Source organism: Cavia porcellus, unplaced genomic scaffold (assembly GCF_034190915.1).
Source record: "Cavia porcellus strain 051 isolate PalLab524CR breed Dunkin Hartley unplaced genomic scaffold, mCavPor4.1 scaffold_9, whole genome shotgun sequence".
NCBI lineage: Eukaryota > Metazoa > Chordata > Mammalia > Rodentia > Caviidae > Cavia > Cavia porcellus.
This window is the reverse complement of record NW_026947492.1, coordinates 79,752,788-79,776,051: the sequence shown is the minus strand read 5'-3', so window position 1 is coordinate 79,776,051 and position 23,264 is coordinate 79,752,788. Positions and strand designations below refer to the sequence as shown.

Genomic DNA, 23,264 nt, shown 5'->3' with positions numbered 1-23,264 from the left:
GCTGATCCTGTTCCCTTACTGCTCCGGACATGCAGTGTGCGCTGTGGCCCCGCAGATCCAGAAATGTCTCACTGTCCACATCACTGTCTTCCTTAGCAAAGAAAGGTTATGATTTTCATGCCCTAAGCTTTATACTGTGATTTGGTTTTATTTCAAACTTCAGCTCTCAATTTTACCATGATAAATTTGAAATGAAGTGATTCTTGAGATAGAATGTCTGTGCCTGCTCAGAACGGCCCTGATTTTCTTTTCTTGAGCCCCCAAGTGCTGGCTAAACAAACACCATAATATGTTATATGATTGTGGGAATGTACTCAACTGTACTACTTTGAATTGCTGTAGTAGAAGATGCCAAAAATTGCCCAGAGAACCTCAGAGCGTGTAAGCATGGCATAAATTTTTATTTTGAGTGTGGGTGGCTATTGTGGGATTTAGAATTTAGACTTTCAGAGTTAGTTTCTGAAGACAATTGCTCTTAGTTCTTTACTCTCTGTAACATGCATATGATTCTAATCAGTGCATACACATGTACCCTGCAGTTTGACTGTCAGCTGTACTGAGCCTGTGGCAGACTTCCTGGCATGGTGCCTGATGTAGGATTTGCCCAGAGTCTGTGGCAGACCTGTCCCTCTTGTCAGACTCCACACATGGCACCATGAGCATCTCCTGGAAAAGGCTGGGAAATGCAGACTCTCAGGCCCCAAACCTGGCCTAATACATCAATGTCTGCATTTCAACCACATGTTAGGGCATTCACGCTTTGAAAGGCTTAAATGTCTGGCCAAGCTCTGTCTCAGGTTTCCTTATTACTAACGATCAGCTGTAAAGTACAGAGCCAGTGTACAACTCCCCAGTCTTATTTTTCCTTTCTGACTGCAGACTCTCCAGGAAGAAAACTTGAGTACCTTGTGCAGGTTCACTGATTTGGTACCACGCAGAGCTCTGTCCTATTCCTGCTTTGCTTGATTCCCAAGTCCTTCGCCTTCCTGCCCTACTGTGACACCCTGTGCTCTGGTGCACCCTGTATGTGAGTCTCTTCTGTCTTTCAGTCCCCCCTTGTGTAGAGGCATTGTGCTGATTTCCAGAAGGTAACTGGATCTGCACCAGAGAGACTTACACGCACGGACACACACACAGCTTTAGTAAGTACAGCACGCTGGTCTCTTTATACTCTGTCCCGCTGCCATCTTTATAGGTGGCAATTCTTGGATGTCTTCACACATTTATTCATAGTTTTTAGGAGAGAGTTTGTTTATTTATTGTTTGGAGAGAGTTTAGATGAATGCAGTGTTAGGTTTGTTTCACTAAAGTTTTCTCCAGTGTGAGAACAGGAGCAGTACACCTGGATGAGTGAGTGGAAGTGCCGAGTGTCTGTCTGTCTGTCTGTGTTTTTTAGAATTCTTTCTTTGATAGTTAAGGGACTGTCATGGAAGATTCGCAGAGCTTTGGAATACAACCTAAACTAATTGTGAAATGTGACTTCACTCCAGGGTGCAGAATTATTTCAAGAGAATAAAGAAGTGGATGTCCCAAAACCCCATGGTTCTGGACAAGACGGCATTCCCAGAGCTGGAGGAGTCGGACTGTTACACTGGTCCGTTCAGCAGAGCCCGGATTCACCAGTGAGTTCTGTCTCCATCTGTCACCTGCTTTTCTGCCTTTCATCACCTGGGCTTTGTGTGTAACAAAACCACCCCTGGGACCAGTTTGACTCTTCAGCAAGCAGGCGCAGGGTATAACATTGTATGAACATGTCCACCTAACTTATGAATGACAGTAGGCAAGCATCATTCTTGATTAATTTGATAATATAGAGACTTTCCAGTAGCAAATAACTCATTATAATGCCATGGCTGGTAATCTTGCTCTTACCTCTTTCAAAATTATTATGTGATAATAAATCACCCAGCTGAAATAACAACAATGGTAACTTTCTATAAATAATAGAGTATTCTGATTAGTAAATTATTAAATACTATCATTAAAGTTAGTTAACATATTCATTAATTAAGCCATCCATTTTGCTTTGAGCTTGTTAAATGAAGGTGAGAATTTCCTTAGGGAACATTGCATGACTCTGCTTACATATTTATGTATTCAAGCATAATTATTTATTCATGCCTTTATTCAAATGGCTTTTCCTGAGTTTCTACATGACATGCTGGAGGCATTAAAGGAGATTATGACAGTTTCTCTTTTTGTGGTGCTCATAGTCAAATGGGGCAGAAAAAATGTGAGTTCTAATTGAGTGCAGTGGAGAACACAAGATAGGGGTAGTGTAGGCCAAAGGCTGTAGCCCTGCTCACCTCAACCTGCTTAACAACCTGTGTACTTGGCAATTTGGATGTTGAGGGAAACAGAATTCCAGACCAACAAACCTGCAGCCCAGCATCGCTCATAGAAATCCCTCCCTCCTGAGAATTCTGCTTACCCCATTGCTCGTTCTCACCAAGGGACACAGAAGCAGCCTTCCGGTCCTGCTCCCACACCAACCTCATGTCTTCCAAGAGACCTTCTCTGAAAACTCCTCCATAAATACCTACTCTAGTCATCTTCTGGGCACCTCTGTGATTTCAGTTTTCTTCCTGGCAATATTTTAAACTTGCTTTTTTGCTTGCTTATATCATCTGTTTCTTGCCTATGTACTGAACTCCATGAGAAAACCAAGTTATCTGCTTGGAAATACTTGTTCAGAAAGGCCGCCTCAGCCTGATGGTGACAGAAACATCAGAACAGGGAAATTTCCTCTGCTGCCCATCGCTGTCAGGACTCTGCATTTGCTGATCTAGGTGCAGAGATAAAGTACAGGGAATCAGAGTATTGAAGAACTCCCACACTAAGCTGATGTGTAGATGTGCAGAGTAAAATCAATGATTTCGGAAAGACACAAATAAAATGCATGTACAATAAACCAACAATGGAGGGCCACACTAAGAGTATGGGGTCTGGGAAGCCTTTTTCAAGGTGAGAGCCCAACACAGCATGAACGAATTAGGCAGGAGAGTGGGGAGAGGAGTAGGAACATACACTAAAGAGCAAAATCCATAGCAAAAAGCCAGGATTTTTTAATGCAATGGAAAGTTATGCACCTTGACAGATAAGAAAACACAAGACTCCAGAGCTGTAAGAAATGATTAAAGGTTTGATTTGAGTACAGTATAGAGAGATGTCAAGGAAAATGTAATTTTAATTGTGCTCAGGATAGAGAGCCAGGGGACCTGGTGTGCAAAGAAGCGAGAGCCATGAGGATCCGAGCTGGGCTTTAGAAGCCAGATGAGTAGTGAAACGGGGGGCGGAGGGTGATGAGAAGAGTCTCATCATGGTCTGCAAGAGGCCGTGAGATCAGAGCAGGAGAAGTGGGGCCAGTGCCGGAGGGAAGCAGGTTGGTTCCACAGGCGCCTCCATCTGGTGCCTCCATCTGGACTCTGGGCCTACAGAGGATGAAGAAGAGGCAAGGATCAGGAGGGACCTAACACTGAGGACTGAGTGGGTGATGGATGAAAGACACACAGTGCTTTCTCATGTGCAGGGCTAAATCGCTGGAGACAGGAAGGCTCAGATTTAAATGAATGAGAGCTCGTGTCAGTACCTCTCTCTCTCTCTCTCTCTCTCTCTTCTCTCTCTCTCCTCTCTCTCTGTCTCTGTCTCTGTCTCTGTCTCTGTTTCTCTCTCTCCTCTCTCTGTCTCTCCCTTTGAGGCTGAAATGTACCATAAAATAAATGCTAAAGCAAACCCTTCACTCCTTTGCCCTTTGGGCCTTTGGGTCTCATGTGGCCCCCCTGTTTATCCTTATGCATGGAGGGAATATAGGACATGGAGGGGGAGGGGAAATTCTTGCTCACTGATAAATTCTACAAACCAAAAAAGCTGGCCCAGAAACTGTGGCATGGAGGAATAACATCAATTTTTAATGCAGTCTATTTGGAATGGCATGGCGTGAGGTAGTACAAAATTCATGTGAATCCATGGACCATCTATCCTCCCCTTGTTCCATGCCAAATGAAAAAATATATATATGAGAATACTTAAACTTCCCTGTACATTGAAAGAAGATAGCAACATGAATATTTGATCACCCCTTGCATTTTCTATGAAGTCTCTCTTATCCTTTGTCAATTGATTTTTTAAAAGAAGGGCTTCTCTTCTGAATTACTGTACCAGGCTGGCATTAGCGTTAATGGAGCAGAGAGATGCATGGTTACCCAGGGACTTGGAACCACCACTGGTCTTTGTGCTCTGCCCGGAATCTTAAACATAAACATGGCCCCTTTCTCTTCACAGCTTCATAATCAACAATAAGGACACCTTCTTCAGCAATGCCACTCGGAGCAGGATCGTGTATCACATGCTGGAGCGCACCAAGTACGAGCATGGCATCTCCAAAGTGGGTAAGATGCTATTGCAAGCCAGAGGGAGACGTGGGGCATCAAGCCTCAGACCACTGTGGGTTTGTTTCTCTGAATAACTGAAGCCTTTCCTACTTCAAATACAAGTATCTAACACATCGGACACCAATTACATAAACTTGCTATTTTGTAACTCTTTAAACAAACAAATAAACAAAAAAATGACTTTGGAATAGATTTGTCTGAATATATCAAAATGTGAAATGTACGCATTCTTTAGGGAAAAACTTGTCTTTTGAAGTTTATCTTAAAATAAGAATCAGACTTTTGAATGACAGTATAGAAAGTGGTTCATTACTTCTCTGCAATAGAACAAAACTAACGATACTAAAATGACCAGCATTGTGGACAGAACGGTAAGTTAAATATCACCTACATAGACCATTCATCAAAAATTATATTTATTCTCTCTTCTCTGACCAGTCACTGAGCATGTGTTATATGTTGTACAAAGAGTGTGGCACAAACTTGCTGCTTGTAGAGATTAAAAATAAGTTGTTACTTCTCAATTTATTGACTTGAGAGAGATCCACAATGATTATTAGGTGAGAAGAAGTGTATTATGGAACTCTAAATCTTACATAATTCAGTTTCCTAAATACACATGTGTGAAAAGAAAGAAAATTCTAGGAAAATATGTTTTTAAAAAATTGTAGAGATTTTTTTTTCTGGATGGTGAAATATCAGCTAGTTTTAATTCTCTAAATTTCTGTGTTTTTTAAGTGTTAAGTGTCTTCCTTCACATAGATAATGCCAAAGAAAACTGAGTGTCTCACCTAGAAACAATTAAATTAAATTAAATTTTAAAGCTCATATAGAGTAAAGAAACAGAATGACAGGGAAGAAGCATCCCCTTTAAGGATAAGGCTGGAAACATTCTCAGCAGTGACACCAAATGTCAGGGAAATGGCCTAATGTTCTGGAAATTACAAGATTCAGTTACTGAAAATGTGTACCAGCCCCACTGATTTTAATTAAGATAATAAAGTGATAAAGTTATCACTTCATTGATAAAGTGAATTGTTCCTACCTTTTAAATTGTTGCTACTTTAGCATCTGGTTCTTTTCTGAGTAACAACTTACTAATGACTAAGCAGTCAAAATAATTACACAGCAGATCTTTACCAAACTGGAAAATTCACTGAGAAATGTTCTAAACAGCAAAACCTTGAGAAATTCAGAGCCAAGCATGGGTGACCTAACTGCACCATATGCTTAAATAGACTTGAAAATGTATTTTAAATGATAAATTATTATACCTCCTTTGTAGATATATAACAAACAAAGGAGTATAAAAACACAACAAATGATTCCTTAGTAGTATAAACACAGAATGGTTAAAGTAAAATAAAAATTATCTCTAAGTACAATTTTCACTTTTACAAATTTGTATGAAATATGTATTCATTATATATATATATATATATATATATATATATATAAACATAAGTGTGTTTAGCAAGATACAAGCATGTATTACTTACTTTATTCTGTCTTTAAAAAATGCCTTCATGGATATTTTCTCAAACCTTAAGTGCTATTTGACAACATTGCTATAAATAGATGTACAATATTCCACAATAAGCATTCCTTAAATCACAATTATTTAAATGCCTAATATGAATGAAAGTATCATAATAATGAAAGCGTTCCCTGGCTTTGGGTGTCCGGCTGTTTCTAATTCTTTGATAATGTAAGTAGTTCTGGGAAGAAGGTGCTCCCTGGAAAGCCTCCCCAGTGTGTGTTCCTTGCAATAACTTGCACAAGTGTCCGCTGAGCAGAGCCCAGCAGAGAAAGAGGCCATGATGGGTTTCTCCTATTGTTATTTGTGTCCTTCTGGCTTGGTGTAAACAAATAAAGACTTCTCAGTACAGTAACATTTTGAGATCTCTTGGGGCCGAGAGCAGAATTCTGCTTCTTTCTTCTGAACAAGCTGCATGGTCTTGAAGAAGAGTAAAAGCTACTCCCACTTCATGGGAACCCAAAGCAGCCAGTGGTAAAACACCTCCCACGTCACACTGTGGCCGGGTGAAGCCATGCTGGTGTCTCGTGACCCGTCTCCATTCCCCGAGGCTGGAGGACACGAGCAGACTCATCAGCAGTGCCTTCCTCACTTGTGATGTTGGTGTGGAGGACACACAAGTGATCTCGGTTCTCCATCAGTTCTTTGTCACAAGGATGTACCTGTGCTACCGGGGAGTTCTCCACTGAGACTAACTCAAGCTGTTCTTTTCCCAGGTATCCGCAAACTTATCAACAACGGCTCATACATAGCTGCATTTCCCCCACATGAGGTAATTTTGAAAGACAGCTTCTATTTTTACTTTTTTAATTTATCTTGCTCAGTGCTTGATCTTGTGTTCTTCATATTTAATTATGACTGCTCACCTCCACAGGTGGCCTGGGGCCTGCAGAGGTGCTGCTAGGCATGCAGGCTGCCTCCTCAGCTCCCTGGGGCTTGTGCAGTTCCCGTATGGGGGAATCTCAGATTCAGCATTTGCAGCAGGGCTTAGCCCCCCCTACCCGCTGCCCTCTGTCCCAACACCAAGCACCACACTAGATCCTGCTGAAAACCCTCACCACTGTGAAAGGGCATGGCCCACTGTCTTGTTACTTCCTCACTGCTGGCACACAATACCCAACACCCACAATTTAGAGGAGGAAAGGTTCATTTTGGCTCAGTTTCTAAAGGTTCAGTCCATAGTCAGCAGGCTCCAAGGAAGCAGGGAGCAAAGAGCTGAGGAGGGAGAGACCCGTCCCCTCTGACCAGGCCTCCTCTCCAAAGGTCACACTGTTATAAACTCATCAGGAGGCTAATCCACTGACGCGCATCATATCCCTTGGGTCCAGTCACCTCCTCAAGCCCCACGTGGGCAGCTGAGTGCAGACATCAAGATATAAACGTGTGTGCTAGCACACGGTACAGGAAAACCACAAAACATTTGCCACCAGTCCTGAAGTTCTTTGTCTATGTGATTTCTGGCCAGATTTTGCCTTCTTACCAATTTTAAATGCAAGTGTGTCCTCTAAACTGAGCTGGGCTTACCCACCATTAATGAGATTGGAATCGGATTTTATTACTTCTCCCTTCCTCTCTCTAGTCTTGACTTCTTTCTTTAAGACAATTTCACATTTTAAAATAAGAGAACGGTCTTTAGGGGTTTCACTTTGGAACTTTCAAAAACAGACATCTGATGAGGATATCAGTAGATGGTGTAATTCCCTCACTGTGGAAACAAAGGAGGCCCATCAGGGATCATGAGATGCGGGAAGGATGGAAATTCATGAGTGCACAGGAGTAATTACTTCAGTCGTTTTTTTTTTTGTTTTTTTTTTTTTTTTTTTTTTTTTTTTTCTTAGTGCTGCACTACCTGTAGCTATAAAGCCAGAACAATGAGTTTAATTGAGATTCAGGAGCAGAGTTAGTACAGTGATGTACTAGGTATGTCAGAGCTTAATTGCAAAACTGAGGAAATAGCTATCCTGTGGCCCCTAAGGCTGCTGCATTTGTCACATTTCTGTTGCTGAGGTACACAGCCTGACATACACAGCTTAAGAGAGAAAAGGTTATTTGGGCTCACGATTTCAGAGGTTGTGGTACGTGGCTGACCACCTCCAAGGTGGAAGTGGCAGGGCAGAAGGATATGGTGGGGAAAAGCTGCTCATGTGGAGAAACCAGAGGAGTCAGAGCAAAGCCACACTGAAGACCCCCCAAGGGCGCAATCCCAGCACCCTACCACCTTCCACTCCGCAAAGCCTTCTGACAGCTCATTGAACTGTCCCGTGGGTTAGTCCAGGGATCAGCCTCGTGCCCTTCGGGGACACTGCTGCTGCCCTGAGGATCAGGTCCTCAATGGCTGAGTGGCTGCAGTAAACTTCTCAATAAATCATAACAACTGAGAAAGAAAGTAACACATTCCTGGAGAATTATCAGCAGTACTTTATAGAAAGCTGAGATTTCACTTCTTTCTTTATGTGGCAAATCTCAGGATCGTCTGCTGTAACAATTCAATCCATTTTCACAAACAACCCTTTCTCAGTGGGGCTCCTCTCTCCATGCCTGAATGCTGGATCTTTGCCCCATCTCCTTAGCCTGTGCCTTCACCCCTCCTGGACGCATCTCTCTGTCTCTCTTCACTACCTGAGGGGCCTTGAAAGGCTGATTGGAAGCATGTTCTTTCTCTGCTGGGACTCACAGCCTGGCTGTTGGGGAACATTCAACTCTAAAACTCCATCTGATGGATTTTTGAGAGAAGATATAACAAGCATTTTTAGTACTTCAAATCTGGAGTATTTTACCTGAAGTAAAATTTTAGATTTCTTAGGTTTTAAAAGATACTTAACACTGAGGGTGGAGGCCTCATCCCTTTAAATGAACAGTTGCTCTCTTCCTTAGCTCCGATAAATGAAATAAAAATTCCTGGGAGTTTATCACGTTTACAGCAGAGTAACACTTTGAGTTTCTGAACTAAAGATTGCAACAGTTTTTCCCTTCAGTGGTAAAGATAATGTGTTTATTAGAAGACCATAGATTGCAAATGGTGAAACTTGAAGTCTAGTTTATTTTAAGTGACATGGATCTCAATTGTTTGCAAACGTGATTTAAAGCAGATGTACCTGGAGAATAGAATGTTGTGTGAAGTAAGTCAGGCCCACAAGCTAAAACACTGTCTGGTATCTGTCATTTGAGCAGGATACAGTAAAACATGGGTGGAAGGAAATGGGGGGTAGGTGTCTTCCAAACGGCTGAGGTGCAGGGGAAGGAAGGAGAATTAAGATACGCCACGAGGAGGTCCCAAGTACTCAAAACGACTACAAACATAATATCATAAACACGAGCTAAGGAGAGTAATAGTAATAGCAGGACTGAAAACGGGAAAAGGAATTCAGACATGAAGCGATGGACAGTCTAAAATAAACCAGCATCCTTCCTTGCATGCACCTACTTCCCAAGACAGATGCAAACTTCACGAACTGCAAACAAACATGCACTAAAAATGTAAAAACGAAAGCTAACTAAATAAATCAAATGATATTTAAAGAATTCTCAGAGGATTGCCAGCTACCACATCATTACAGTATTGGACTTCCACATAAGATCGCTAAGGCTTCTCGTGGATTGCTAAACTATTCTGCAAAGAATTAAACTGTTCTCGTTGAGTTGGAATTTCACGAGGAGGATACGTAGCAATGCCTGGATTTTTTTCTTTGTCTGTTTCAGGGAGCCTACAAGAGTAGCCTGCCCATCCAAACCCATGGACCTCAGAATAACAGACATCTGCTCTATGAGCGCTGGGCGCGCTGGGGAATGTGGTACAAGCATCAGCCGCTGGACTTAATCAGGTTCTGCAAACGCACGGTGTCATGATTACATTTCCTTACCACTTGTGTCAGGAGAAATGTGACCAGGAGAGGGGAAACCATGGGGTCATTTTTCAACAGAAGAAACTTGACACAGGGAATTTGTTACACCCGCAAAAGGGGGAAGTAAGAAATCAAACAGAACTTTTTTAAATCAAGGGAGGATGTGCAGCAGGAGAAAATTACTAACATGCCAAGGGGTAAAGGAAAACAGGGCAAAATGTACTACCAGAGCCCAGTACCTGGGCTGAAGCTCACAAACACAGTCCTGGGGCACACAGAGTGGAGGAAAGAGTCTTGAGTTTCCTTCTTCCCTCTGTCTTTCCATCTGCTGGTACCTCTGCTCCAGTAGTACCCTAAGCAGTTTCCTAGGGAACCAGGGTAATCTGCTATTCTGTTGAAAATCAAACAGGCCCGTGAAAGGAGGGATAAACATGTCCCTTCCCCCTAGAAACCTTCCATTACCAGCATTGAGCTGATGATGAGGAAGACACGCACAATGAACTACACAGCCTCAGGTATAGAATTTTGTATAAAAGTCGGGTTTTTTTTAATAAACCAGCAGGCAGATTACCTTTAGAATGATTGAAAATTTAGTTTTTCTTAAGAGTGAGCATATTTGAGGAGACGGTACTCTTTTTGGGGTTGCTTCCTCTGTGTCCTAAGAGGAAGTGAGTGCTCACAGGTTGGGCACTTCAAATGCTTTTTGCTCCTGGGAAAAACGTACATGGCAGGCTCATTGTTCAGTCATAGATGGGGGGCAAAGGAAAGGTCCATCCTTTTCCTTCTTTGCAAAGGATTATTTCTGGACATATGTTTTATTTGTTTTTCCATTTGAGAAATTATTCAAACATTTCATAGCCAGCACCTACTGAGTTGCCATCTATTTTCTTCTGGAAAATATTTGAAATTAGAAAGAGAACATTTTATAATCATTAGCTACAGAACCTGCTTAAAAAATAGTTATGTGACATTTTTAAAATACAATTCACAGTGGGCATCAGAAGGATTTAATACTGCAAATGGAAGTGCTGAATTGAATAGCTGTCTCTGTAAGAGTAGATTTGGGCATATTTATCAGATGGCAGAAGTCAGCAACAGGGCAGGCCAGCAAATGGAGCATCACAGGGTACTGCTCTTACAGTGACACTTCAGTCCACAGACACTTTTGTTTGTGAGCAACTGAGTCCACAAACAGAAGCATTTAGCACAATTTTGCTTCCCTTGGAGAACTCTGCATCAGGTGACAAACATGACTGAGGTCACTTTCCTCGGAATCCTGGGGCTAATTAATTTTGTGAACAGAGGCACCAGTGCATAAAAAGAGGGTGGCTGAGGGGGAAGTGTGGTAGGAATTGTGGCATGGTAGTAACCCTCTCTCCCTCTCATGCCCTGTCCTGGTTTTGAAACACTCTTAAGTGGATCTTAGAGGTTGTATACAACTGTGTGTCCACACACTCTGGGTCACCGTCATCTCCATCTGTGTCTCTGCCTCTTCTGACACAGACCTGGCCTGAAATCTGCCTTAAGTTACATGCTTATGCTTCACATTGATAATATCATGGCTCCTCTCAACCTCCAATGGTGTAGTTTAAATTTTAGTACAGTACTCTCTGTAAGAGCAGAGCTTTCTCCATACCCTTCTATCATCATTGCTATAAAGAGATGACATTATGTTTGCAGTGGGCTAAAAGCCCTCTCCACACCACCTGGGAATACTTGTTTAAGGGAAAAGTGCCTTTGGTTAGTATTATAAACTTGTAGTTTAATCATTACTATAATAAGCTCCAGCTTCAAACCAGAACACTATCATTTCATGAGAAATGAAAGGTCAATGGTTGACTGGGGGTTCTTAGGAAAAATAAATCAAAGGGGAAAAAATGCGGTAAATGATGCTTAAGAGAGGTTGACTCCAAGTCCTTACATGGTAAAAGTGTATACAAAAATTTAATTGGCTGAGGTAGAGAGAGCGAGGATGGTGGCATTGTTTGACCACAGCTCTCTAACCTGTGCAGTATAGTATGGGCAGGAGGCTAGGCAGGGAAGCAGCACCCACGCGGACTTGAGGACCACCTTAATCATCTGCCCCGCGCGCTCCATCTAAGGGGCAAGGAGCCGCACCCCTCCTCTCAGCTTCACTCATCCCTCAGCTCCTCCTTCAGCAGCTGATAGAGAGGAAGAGCCTCTGAGGCTGCTGAGCACTTCCCTGGAAGTGTTAGGATCTTTGGCCACCAGAGCGTGGATGAGAGAGAAGAGCAGGGACAGAGACAGGGTTGGAGAGGGTGTCAGGGAAGAAATGATGCTCAGTGAAAGGCTGGAACAAGTTAGGAGCAGATGGAACAACTTTCTGAGCATTTCAATTTTAGGGAACCACCTTTCCAAGGAAGCTACTGGGTGACCTGGAAGCCTCAGGAGTGAGCTTCATAGAGAAGGATGAGATGTGGAGCTCTTCAAGGTGTCTGGCTGAGAGCAGGTAGAGCTAACACCTCTGCCCTCAGCTCCACGCAGTGGAGGCAGGGGGGAATCTCCAGCTTCATGGAAGCAGTGTGGTTTATCACTGCTCTATGATCTGGAGCCTGAAATGAGATGGTACTGGGAAGGTGGGGAAGGGCCACAGTTGGGTGATAAAGCTCTGTGAGCCATATTAACAGATTTGGTCCAGAAAGAAATGCGCTTTGCAAACTGTCCCCAAAAGGACAACGTGAGGTCCAGGACATCCCCGCTGTGAGACTCCCCAACCAGCAGCGATGTTGAGCTCCGCGTGGAGCTGAAGAGGGGCTGAGCTTCTGAGCTGCAGTTTCCTCCTGTGATGCCTGCTGGCTGTGGAGCCAGCGTTTGTAGGTGAGGTGTGCCTGTGGCCGGATGCTGAAGGTTTGCTCTCCTCTGCAGGCTGTACTTCGGGGAGAAGATCGGGCTGTACTTTGCATGGCTGGGCTGGTACACTGGAATGCTCATCCCTGCGGCAGTGGTTGGCTTGTGTGTGTTCTTCTACGGACTGGTAACCATGAACGAAAGCCAAGTAAGGTAAGCTATTGGGAGACTTAGCAGAAAGTGCTCAGCTTATCCTCCGAGTGCGCAAAAGCCTATGGATAATGCCGATCACAAACACAACAAAAATGTAATTATTTGCTGTTTTTTAAAAATACCAAAGACTATAAAAGGGGCATTCTTAGGCTTTTGTGTGCCACTTCTTTTAGGTAAGTTCCGAATCTACTTATCTCTGTGCCAGTACTTCTTCTTTCCAGTGTATCCCACACAATGATCTAAGAATAATAATGAAATAGTCAAACACATATCAGAATGCTGATTATTTTGTTAAAATGAAGTGATTCATGATTGAGAAATAGGGATACATGATTCGTAGAAATAATGCACAATTACGCAGCAGAGACAAGAGTCACCTAGGATTAAAGGCTCTTAGCAGCATGCTCTGTTTACAGACAAGTCACAAGCGTGTCATTAATTCAGCTTCACATGACCAAGTTCAGCACTAAAGAAGCTTCCTTCCCCTCCCTTTCAACGCTTGCCGTGTTCTTCTGGGTCGTTCTCTCTGGGCTACAACCACAAGAGCCAATGCTGTTGTTAGAGTTCTCAAGGGATGCTAAAAGTTAATTTCCATGACCTTCCTTTAAAAATGTGATATGTAGATGTAGATGTTCGTAGATGTATGATAATCTCGACCTCAAACTACATCTTCACTGTCCTTGAGTGCAGTCCTACTCAGTACCCATGCTCCTGGCTTTGTTATCTCAGAATCTCCTTGTTCTTGAGGCCAAGGTTACTCTCATTAAATCAAAACAACAGCAGCTCCAAGGCATTGTCAAGCACAAGTTGCTTTCCTAGCTTTGCAGACTCAGCTCTCACTCTGGTGGGCAGAACCTTGCTGGGCAAACTACAGCCCATTATAAGCACCAGTCCCTCCATTCCTCTTTCCTCCTGCAGGCAGCTCATTCTGCCCCTGCGCCTCAGAGGAGAGGTTAGGGTTCAGTCCTGAGGAGAGAAATACTCATGTGCAGTGAGCTAACAAATATGAAAAATGACTTCAAGAGTTACAGCTTAAGTGGGTTCCATGCAGAACAAATGAACAAAGTCAGCGTGAGATGCAGAATCCTCCCTCCACCCCTACAAACCTGGAAAAGAACAAAAGGGAGTAGATGGACGTTCCCATCAGTTTATGCACCGACAGCGTAAATGAAGCTCCCTTTGTTTGAAATAAGAATTCTTTAACCTTTAGTACAAGAAATGTTTTAAAAGGCACCAGTGAACTCTTTCCTTCTGTGCTTTATGGTATTATGTTACTGCTGTCGCTGTCACACTATAATTAAGATCCTGCCAGACTTTCTATTCTAAAGCAAGATAAGCTGCACTGAATATCTTAACTTTCAAAATCAGAGGATTGAAACTTTCCATTCAAGGTGGCAGACATGGTTGGGTCCTTTGTGTAATCTTGGTGCAGGGCAGGATGGGGCTGGGCTTTGTTTTGTGTTGGTGCACGTGAGTATGATTTTTCTAAGCTCCTTTTTTGTCTATTGCAGGGTGATAAAATGTTTAAAAGCTCCAGATGTTAGTCTATTTATCAGCTAAATTAAGGTCATATTTTTAATTGATCTGCAGTTAATGTAGGAGCACAAAACCGTCGAGTTCTAGATCACTGCATAGATGTGTACATGTTTGTGCTTATGTTTGCATTGCTTTTACACAGCCAAGCAGGTTCCATCTGTGCCAGGCAGATGACATAATACTGGATTTAAAGATGAGAAGGTAGATACTTGTGGCCTGTTTCTTAAGGTCCTAGGCTTCAGGAAAAGGTTGAAAACAAATTCTGGTTTTATGGTTCATTCTTACTTTTTGTCATCAGAACACATCAAAAAAAGTATGTGGTACTGAGCACTGCACAGCTTTACAAGAGCTGTTGTTTCCTATGAAATCTCCCCAGCCCTCTCCTGACCTTGCTGGTGACAGTGAGTCTATTCTCCTCGGTCACAGACGCCTGTGACATTCCAGGGAGATTATCAGTATCCTCCTCTGGAGACCAATAAATTCATCTTCAGAAAAATCAGTGATTTATTCAGGGCACCTATCTATTAAGAGCTCAGCTAACTTTCAAACCTATACCTAATTCCTTTTGAAAGATTATTGTGGGTTGTTTAGTAATAGACTTTTTTTTTTTTTTTGTATTGAGATTCAAACTCAGGACCTTACACTTGCCAGGCAAGTGCTGTGCCACTGAACTATCTCCCTGGCCCTAGCATTAGATTTGTACTCAGCAAAATGTTAAGTGCACAGTAGCACACAGGAACAGTGCTGTGTGAATGAGTTGGGGTGCTTACACATCTTGGGTATCTGTGGTGACACTGACAGCCTCTGTCTGTTCTCTTTTGATGTGGAGTTCTTGCTGCCTTAGACTCTTCAGCCTCATACAGATGTTCTTCTGTGACTTGTTTATCTCACTCCACATAATACACTATCACACCTCAATTCACGAATGCTTCTGCTCATGGACAGTTCCCTTTGAAAGCAAAAGCACTGGGCAGAACTTGGCTTCCCTTCACAAACTCTGCATCAGATGATGAATATGGCCACAGCAGTCTTCCCCAGAAAAGCGGAATGAATTAAGTGCATGAACAAGGCACTGCTCCTCTCCAGGTTCCACTAAGTACCCATCTATGGCATGATGTCTTAGTTAAAGCTGTTACATTTACATTTTACATATGTATTTCCCTGTTTATCAATCAATAGAAATAAGGGTTGTTTCTGTATCAGTGAAGTGTTTAGTAATCCTGCAGTGCACATGGGACTCGCATTTCCCTGATAATTATACCTGATTCTATCACTACCGCTTAGTTCATCCTGCCACACTGTTTTCCTTTAAACCTATTTTCATGTTTTATCACTCAAATGCGTGTCACCAAGCAGTCACATCCTTCTCTGTGCTTTGCCCCAGAGGAAGTGTGTCCAGTCAGTACCCAGTGGAAGCACTGTTCCTGATTTTCAGTACCTTTAATTGGCAATAATTTTTGTTTCTTTGGATCAACTCTTGGAGTATATATCTAGCAACAGAAAACAAAGAAAGTCACAATTATAGTGGCAGTTTAGGTGATCCAAGCCGGCCATAGATAAATAAATAAATATTCTCATAAAATGGAACCTCTGCCTCTCTCTAGTGGGTAAGAAAAACAAAAAAAACCAAAAACTTATGATACTCTCAAATACCTTATTCTAGGCTTTAAAAGCTCAGAAATGATTGCTTAATATTATTGATTCTATGTATCATGTTAAGCTTTGAGCAATTAACAGAACTACGGCAGTAAAAATATGATCCCTTTTTGTGGCTGAAATTCTGGTCTTTGTGCATTGATGAATCTTGGCTTTGGTCTGACCATTTGGAAGGTTGGAAATGTGATACAGGGTAAGCCAACTAAGTAGATTTTCTATGTGAGATTTATTTAGTATGAATTGTGACATTTATAAAATCTCAGTAAGTTATGCTAGGAAGCCCACATTGACTCACATTTTCTTCAGAAAATATACTAATTCTTGTTCCTGAAAATTATTGGTTTTGATGAGCACAGATGTAACCTCTGCTTTCTTTTAGGTGTGTAAAATGCATATTCTACATTTTTCATTCTTTATGTGGACATTCTGATTACCAAGGAGTCAGTGCATTTAAAAATGGAGAAGTGTAGTATATGTAAGGCTTTTTCCATCACCATCATCATCAGTAAATTGCTCATAGAAAAATTGCTTTTAAGTGTAAAATGAACTTTATTCCTCCTTTAGCTATGTTACAGGTGACAGAGGATCGAGTCTATAACCAGACGAAACCTAAACTCCACTTTCTGAAGTACCTCTTGCTAGTCCTGTGCCCTAGAGCAAGTTTCTTAAATGAACGTGTTTTCTTCCCTTACTGCAGACAGTTAACCTTACAGATTAAAAAGTAAGCGGCGGAAAGCATTGAGCATTTACTGTTCTGTGGCACCCTTGATAGTGTTTATTCTCCCTTTGACTTGCAGTTATATACACTGGATGCCTTCTTTTTGACTTTGATTGTGTAAGTTTTAAAAATAGCAAATCTTGCTATAAACATTGCCAATTAAACTTGTCTTAACAGTTGCATTTCAGGCGTATTTTCTAAATTCTTTAAATTCCTTTCAAGGTTGTTAGAGCCATTCACTTAAAGAAAACTTGAGCAAGAGATACTAAATAGGAAAGGGCTTGTTCAGCAGAAAAAGGTACAAAATATCCTAAAAGCAGATTGCTTTGAACTCTTGATCTGATGATTTAGGAATTTCTGTTGATTCCCAACTCTCTTGACAAAGCCATCTAATGTATACTGAGATTTTTAGGGCATGGCCAGCTGGCTGGGAAAGCCAATGTGACCTGATAATGAGGAAATTCTGGGACCCACCCACAGAAAGTGCTCGCTTCCGTTTTTTTCTGGTGAGAACATGAACAGGTTTCTGATAGGCTGGCCTAGATGTGACGTCAGCCAAGGAGGGCGGGAGATAGGAAAGATGGCAGCCATAGAGCCTGGATCCGCTGTGCTCTCTTCCACCATGATCCGCTCTCACCCAGCAGAGCAACCTACCTTTTATACTTTTAATGGGTCCACACACACACCATGGAGTGTGTTTCTTTTTCTGCCTTTAATAAACACAAAACCTCACTACTTTTTGTACTTATCTTAACCAATTCTGTGTTCATCACAGAAATAACTTAGAAGCCAACTCTTGCTAAAGACCCCAGCACCCCAGTGATAGCTATAGACATAGAACTGAAGAGATAAGTGTCATCAAGTTATGCTGTCATTGAGAATGATTTAATTGAATAGAAACCATCATGTTATTCTTACAGACTTTGTCAAGGAGTGAGTCTCTCTATCTCTCTCTTTCTCTTTTTCTCTGTTTCTCTCTCCCTCTCTCTACCTCTGTCTCTGTCTCTTTCTTTCTCTTTATCTGTTTCCCTCTTTCTCTCTCTCCCCCCTTTGTCTCTGTCTCTCTTTTTCTTTATCTATCTCTGTTTCTCTCTCTCTCTCTCTCTCGCTCTCTCTCTCTCACTGTCTCTCTCTCTTTTTTTTCTCTCTCTCTCTCCACTCACAACCAACCCCTTTAAATTCCCATAAACATTCTGCACCAACATCATAGACTATAACACATGGATGATGAACTGTATGTAGAGTTCAGAGTCAGAATAGTCAGGTTCGATTCCAGCTCAGCCCCTTCCAGGCCTGTGAACTCAGCTGAAACTGTGCCAGTGTAATGCACAAGACTGTTGTGAATCCCATGAGGTCATGTATAAAAGTGTCTTGATTTTTTGACATTCCCCAAGTATAACACACATGTACAATATGGACTGTTATCATTTTCTTCAGTGCCCTGACAGAGGTTTCTAAAATCAAAGAAGCAAACACCAGCCTTGGTATCACAGATAGCCCAGTCCACATGCTGGCCTGCCTGCCTCTTACCCTGTCCTAAGTCTGCCTCTTTTCCTTCTTCTCTTTGCCTGCAAGGTTAACTGGCGAGGTAAGTGATTCTGTCACTACAGAGCCTTATGATCTTTCTTCTCTGATTTCTCCAGCCAAGAGATCTGTAAAGCCACCGAAGTCTTCATGTGCCCGCTTTGTGACAAGAACTGCTCGCTACAGAGACTCAATGACAGCTGTATCTATGCCAAGGTGAGTGAGGCCCTTCAGGCTCCTCCCCGGCCTCCACTTTTCCCAAGAAGTAGGCATAAATGTCCTCTAGTAAATAGTTTTTCACCAAAATTAACCATCCTAAGAGTTTCAGCAAGCATTATAAGTGTCACTGACAATTGAAAACAGCCAGTCTGCTGCAATTATGATAGTACAATTCTCTTTGAGTACTTTTGTCTTTCTTTGTTTTTATAATTGATAATTGGTAGCAGAGACACAAACTTCCACTTAGGATCATATCTAGGCTCTTGTTAGAACAATTATTTTTAGTGTTGATAATTAAATTTGTATCTTCCACAAAGATTCATGAAGTTAAAATGCTACTAACTACACAGCAAAAATGAAAAAGCTTACCAGAAAATTAACCGTTATGCTATTAGAAACACCTAACAAGTTATTTTTAATTCCTGAAGCCCAGATCACATGCCAGGATAATTGAATCAGACTATGTAAGTAAAGAACCCAGATCTGAGTTCTACAAGTTTAAGAAATACTAATTAGTGTGATCATTATCTTTTAATGATCATTATCATTATCTTTTATTACCAAAGTTTTCATATAGTTAATGGCACATATTTGAAGCCACAATTTGATATTTTGTTAAATGCACATGCCTGTGAAATCATGATCAACATCAACATAATGAACTTATCTGTCACCTCCAAAAACCTGTAATGGTGCCTCCCAACCTTCCCTGAGCCCCCTGTACTCAAGTGGCTGACTGCTTTGTGTCATTACAGACAAGTTTGCATTTTCTAGACTCTTATGCACATGGAATTCTACAGTAACCATGTTTTGCACTGCATAGTTATTTTGAAATTCACTCTCACTTTGTAGCAGTTATCGCAGATCATGACTCTTCACTGTGAGCATCACTGTTACATCTGTATCGGAGTTCATTAGTGTTCCAAACTGTTGCCTATTTTACATAAAGCTCTCAGGCAGGTTTATATGCAAGCCTTCTTAGAGACAAACGCTATTACACCTGTTGGGTAAGTCGCTAGAAGTAGAATAGGTGGAATGCATGCTAAATAAGTTGTTAGCATTTATATCAGTGCATTTTCTACTACAGTCATGAACTAATATTTTATCAATTGTTATAAACTGTATCTGAGGCTGATAGGAGAGGCGTTCTCTGGCTTAAGGTTCTGGGGTGCAAAAGTCAGGTGTCTTGGCTGCTGATGGCCTGGAGAAATCCCAAAAAAGTGTTGAGAACCACATGCTGAGAGAAAAGGAGGTGGGTGGTGCGTGTGCATCTGTGTGCTCACGCCCCTCTTCTTATAAATTCACCATGATTCACTCAAAACGTTTCCACTTCAGTGACCTAGTATAACCCTCATCACTTCCAAAGTGCCCCACATTCTAGCGGGAATAAGTGTCCACCTTCTTTTTTTTTTTTTTTTTTTTTGTCTTTTTCAGTTTTTATCGGTACTAGGGATCGAACTCACGACCGCCTGCTTGCAAGGCAGGTGTTCATGCTGCTGAGCTAAATCCCCAGCCCCAAGTGTCCACCTTCTGAATACTTCAAAGTGAAGATTCATTTTTAACACGTTAAGGCCAGTGAGAGACTCAAACCACATGCAAACCATAGAAATGTGTTTTCAGTATGCCAGCGAAAACTCTGTGATGGTGTGGGTGCCAATGTGCTCGCCTGCAGCCAGCGTATGAGATTCCCCATGTCCATGCAGTCTCCGAGTTCAGTATGCTTAGTCATTTTTAACTATAGTGTGATGAGAGATATCTCACAGTGTTTTAGTAACCGGAGCAGAATTCGATTTGCAGGAAGGAGGTCCCTACTTTAAAATATTTGAGTTGGACCCCAGCTGTGCAATCTAGAGCTCACTATGCCCCGCAGCAGGATCAGGCTCTTACTGTGTGCTCGACTCCGTGCACTGTGAGTGCCAGGATTCCCCCCGGGCCAGGGGGAATAGGTCCTGTTCCACCTCTGCTCCTTCCAGCTGGCTCTGCCCTGGGCCGTGAAAAGCTTCCTGCCATGCTGGAGCCCTGGGAATGGGCTGGAGGCTCCCTCTTGGCACCTTTGGGGCCCCTTTAGAATGGTAAACTAAGGCAATACCAATGCTCGCCTGATTTTTTTCCCACCTCTCCTGGATGACTGAGTTTTATTGATTGTCCAATCTCTTCAAATCTATTGGTTTACATATTTTGTGTATTTTGGTTGATTTAATTTCAAGATAAAAATGCTTCATTTTTTTTCCCTACTTGATCAAGTAAAGGTCTCCATATAATTAATTGTGACAAAACTGAACATCAAATCAGTACATATTCTACTACTGTTCTCCACAACCAAAGCTGAGTAAAGTTAGCTTCTAAATTATTTATCTTGTGCAAGTAGCATGGGAAAACACTGTTTTATTATTAATATTTTCATTTTCACTATGTGCTCAGTTTTTAAATCTTTTAAAAATTCCACAAAGATTACGAGGATTTAAAAACAAGGATATCTAATATGGGAGCAGTGTTTCCTCATCACAGATGTATGTGTTGTTTCTTTGGTTGGTTAGTTGGTTTTTGCTTTGAGATAGGCTCTCACTATGTAGTTCAGGCTGGACATGAACTCAAGGCAATCCTCCTGCCTCAGCTTCCTGAGGCTGGGATTATAGTTGTACACCACTGCTTCCTGCTCTCATCACTTTTCACCAAAGCCTAGGAGTTATAGTTACTAGGTAGATAAATACATGTTCCCTTCCTAGCTAAAGCCTTTCCAAACACATAACAGCCTCAGATAAACCTAAAAGTCCAGATGTTTATTGTTTTGTTTTTCCTGTACAAATCTAATGAAAAGTATTAACATTATATGAACAGTAAAGGCAAGAGGAACCCACATGTGCAGAGTGACAGTGTGAAGAATCTTCACAAGGAAATGGAAATAAGAGTCTTGTCACCCTGCAGTAAAGTCCGCATCCCTTTCTGGGCAGATATAACTCAGAAAGAATTCGCTTATACACTCTTACAGGGAAAGAGGAAAGAGAGCTTGCAGATATTTGCACCAAGAGAAGATATAAAATCTACTTCGTGCAAATATTTACAATGTCATATTTGTTTTTCTGGCTGAGAAATATAAAGGCTGATTCTCTAAAGAAATCAACCGTAATCACTCTTTTCACTGGATGGAAATGAACACTTTCTTCTTATAAGACATTATAATACCTCAGTTACTAGATGGGAAGATTCAAAAATAAGGAAGGAGATGTTTGCCAAAGAAACAAGCCAAACAGTAGAGGTTTATCTTGCCACATGACCACCTGATGTTTCGGTTAAATTCTCTCATTGCTGAGACTAAACACTCAACACCCAAATTTAAGGAAGAAGAGGTTTATTTCGCTTACAGTTTGTGGAGGTTTCAGTCCATAATCGTCTGGCTCTAGGGCAGGGTGGCTTGACACAGGGGCAGCAGCGCAAGATGCCAGAAGACAGCAAAAGCAGCAAGAGTGAAAGAGGGAGAGAGCAAGCCTCTTCCTCTCCCTTACACTGTAAGCATACTCTGACTCACAGGCCTCCCTGCCCTCCTCTTGCACAGGCTGAGGATGTTTACAGAGTGAGGACCCTGGCTCCCTGCTGAGTTGCTTACACTGCTAAACTTCTCAAATTGACACAATGGAGCAACCATAACACCATTGTCCAATAACTGTCCCTGCAGTTTCTCACAGAATCCGTTACTACTTTGACAAAATCAAATCTGACATGACTTATTTAAAAGTACATATGTGACCACACCCTTACAACTCAAGGATACATTTTCTTGGAAAAAAGAGTTGATCTTGTTGTATGATACTAATATTTAATTACATTGACATCTCCTTTCATGACTATTTTTATTTTTAAAACTTGAAAGCTTAGGAGTTAGAAAGCTTTGGGATTTAGTGATGTTTATAAACTCCTGGACACTGTACAGCTGAGTCCTGTGATGCTAGATTTTCCTATTAAGTGAAATAATTTTCCAGAAGTTACTAAATCTTTTTAAGACATACATATAACTCCAAAAAATGACCCCTTTTTAATTGGCCTTATTCATAATAATTATTGTTTAGATTTTTTAAAATTTTTGCTTGTTTAACAAATATTTATTGAATCTCCGGTATGACATTCAGACCTCATGCTGATGTTTTGGCTGGAGCAGGCATAGGAGGGAAACATGTTTTTTCTTAACGAAAACCAAGGAGTCTGTGTGTAGTCTGTATATATCACAGTCCCAGGCATCATTTATGAAAAAGCAGATTCCTGGGCTGTACATCTTGAAACTCAGAGTTAGTTCATTTGGGGTAGTCCTGCAATCCACGGGCCGGCAAACTCCTTAGGGGGTCTGACTCCCAGGAGCACGGGTCTGAGAGAGTGGAAGGAGAAGATTAGGGGCATTTCCATCTGCCCAGATGCAGTGAATACAGATGGTTGTGCAAGGTCTGGGCTGCCAAAAAGTTAAGGATTGAGGAAGAAGTCAGAGATAAAGGGATGGAAGAAGGGGGAGAAAGAGACAGAGACAGAGACAGAGACAGAGACAGAGACAGAGAGAGATTCCAGTCATGCAGGGTTGAATCTTCCCGTGATCTTCTTGCCCTCCCTAGTGGACAGAGGCCTTAATGAGGTGGACGCAGCAATTTCCACAGCCTTGTGTTGCTCTGAACTTAGCCAAGCAGTTTTACAGGAGGATCCAGTGGTCACAGCAGGGAAGACCCAGACTTTAGGCTTCCACCGGCAGGAGAAATGCATGTCCTGCAGCAGTGCCTGAGTGCTAGGGAGTCACAGGTCACTGGATAGCCCAGAATCCAGAGTCCAGGGCTGGTGATGTG

The 23,264-nt window shown here is 41.9% G+C and overlaps 1 protein-coding gene across 3 annotated transcripts in view; it reads left to right on the top strand.

Annotated features, from left to right (window-relative positions):
* Ano3 (anoctamin 3) overlaps positions 1–23,264 on the top strand; it is a 352,737-nt gene that overhangs the window by 256,491 nt on the left and 72,982 nt on the right. For all 3 annotated transcript variants that reach the window (XM_013147269.3, XM_003464998.5, XM_013147270.3), the window contains 6 exons: positions 1,491–1,622; positions 4,282–4,388; positions 6,645–6,700; positions 9,628–9,749; positions 12,657–12,791; positions 18,345–18,441. In XM_013147269.3, coding sequence (XP_013002723.2) covers positions 1,491–1,622; positions 4,282–4,388; positions 6,645–6,700; positions 9,628–9,749; positions 12,657–12,791; positions 18,345–18,441 — 649 coding nt within the window. The remainder of the gene's footprint in view (positions 1–1,490; positions 1,623–4,281; positions 4,389–6,644; positions 6,701–9,627; positions 9,750–12,656; positions 12,792–18,344; positions 18,442–23,264) is intronic.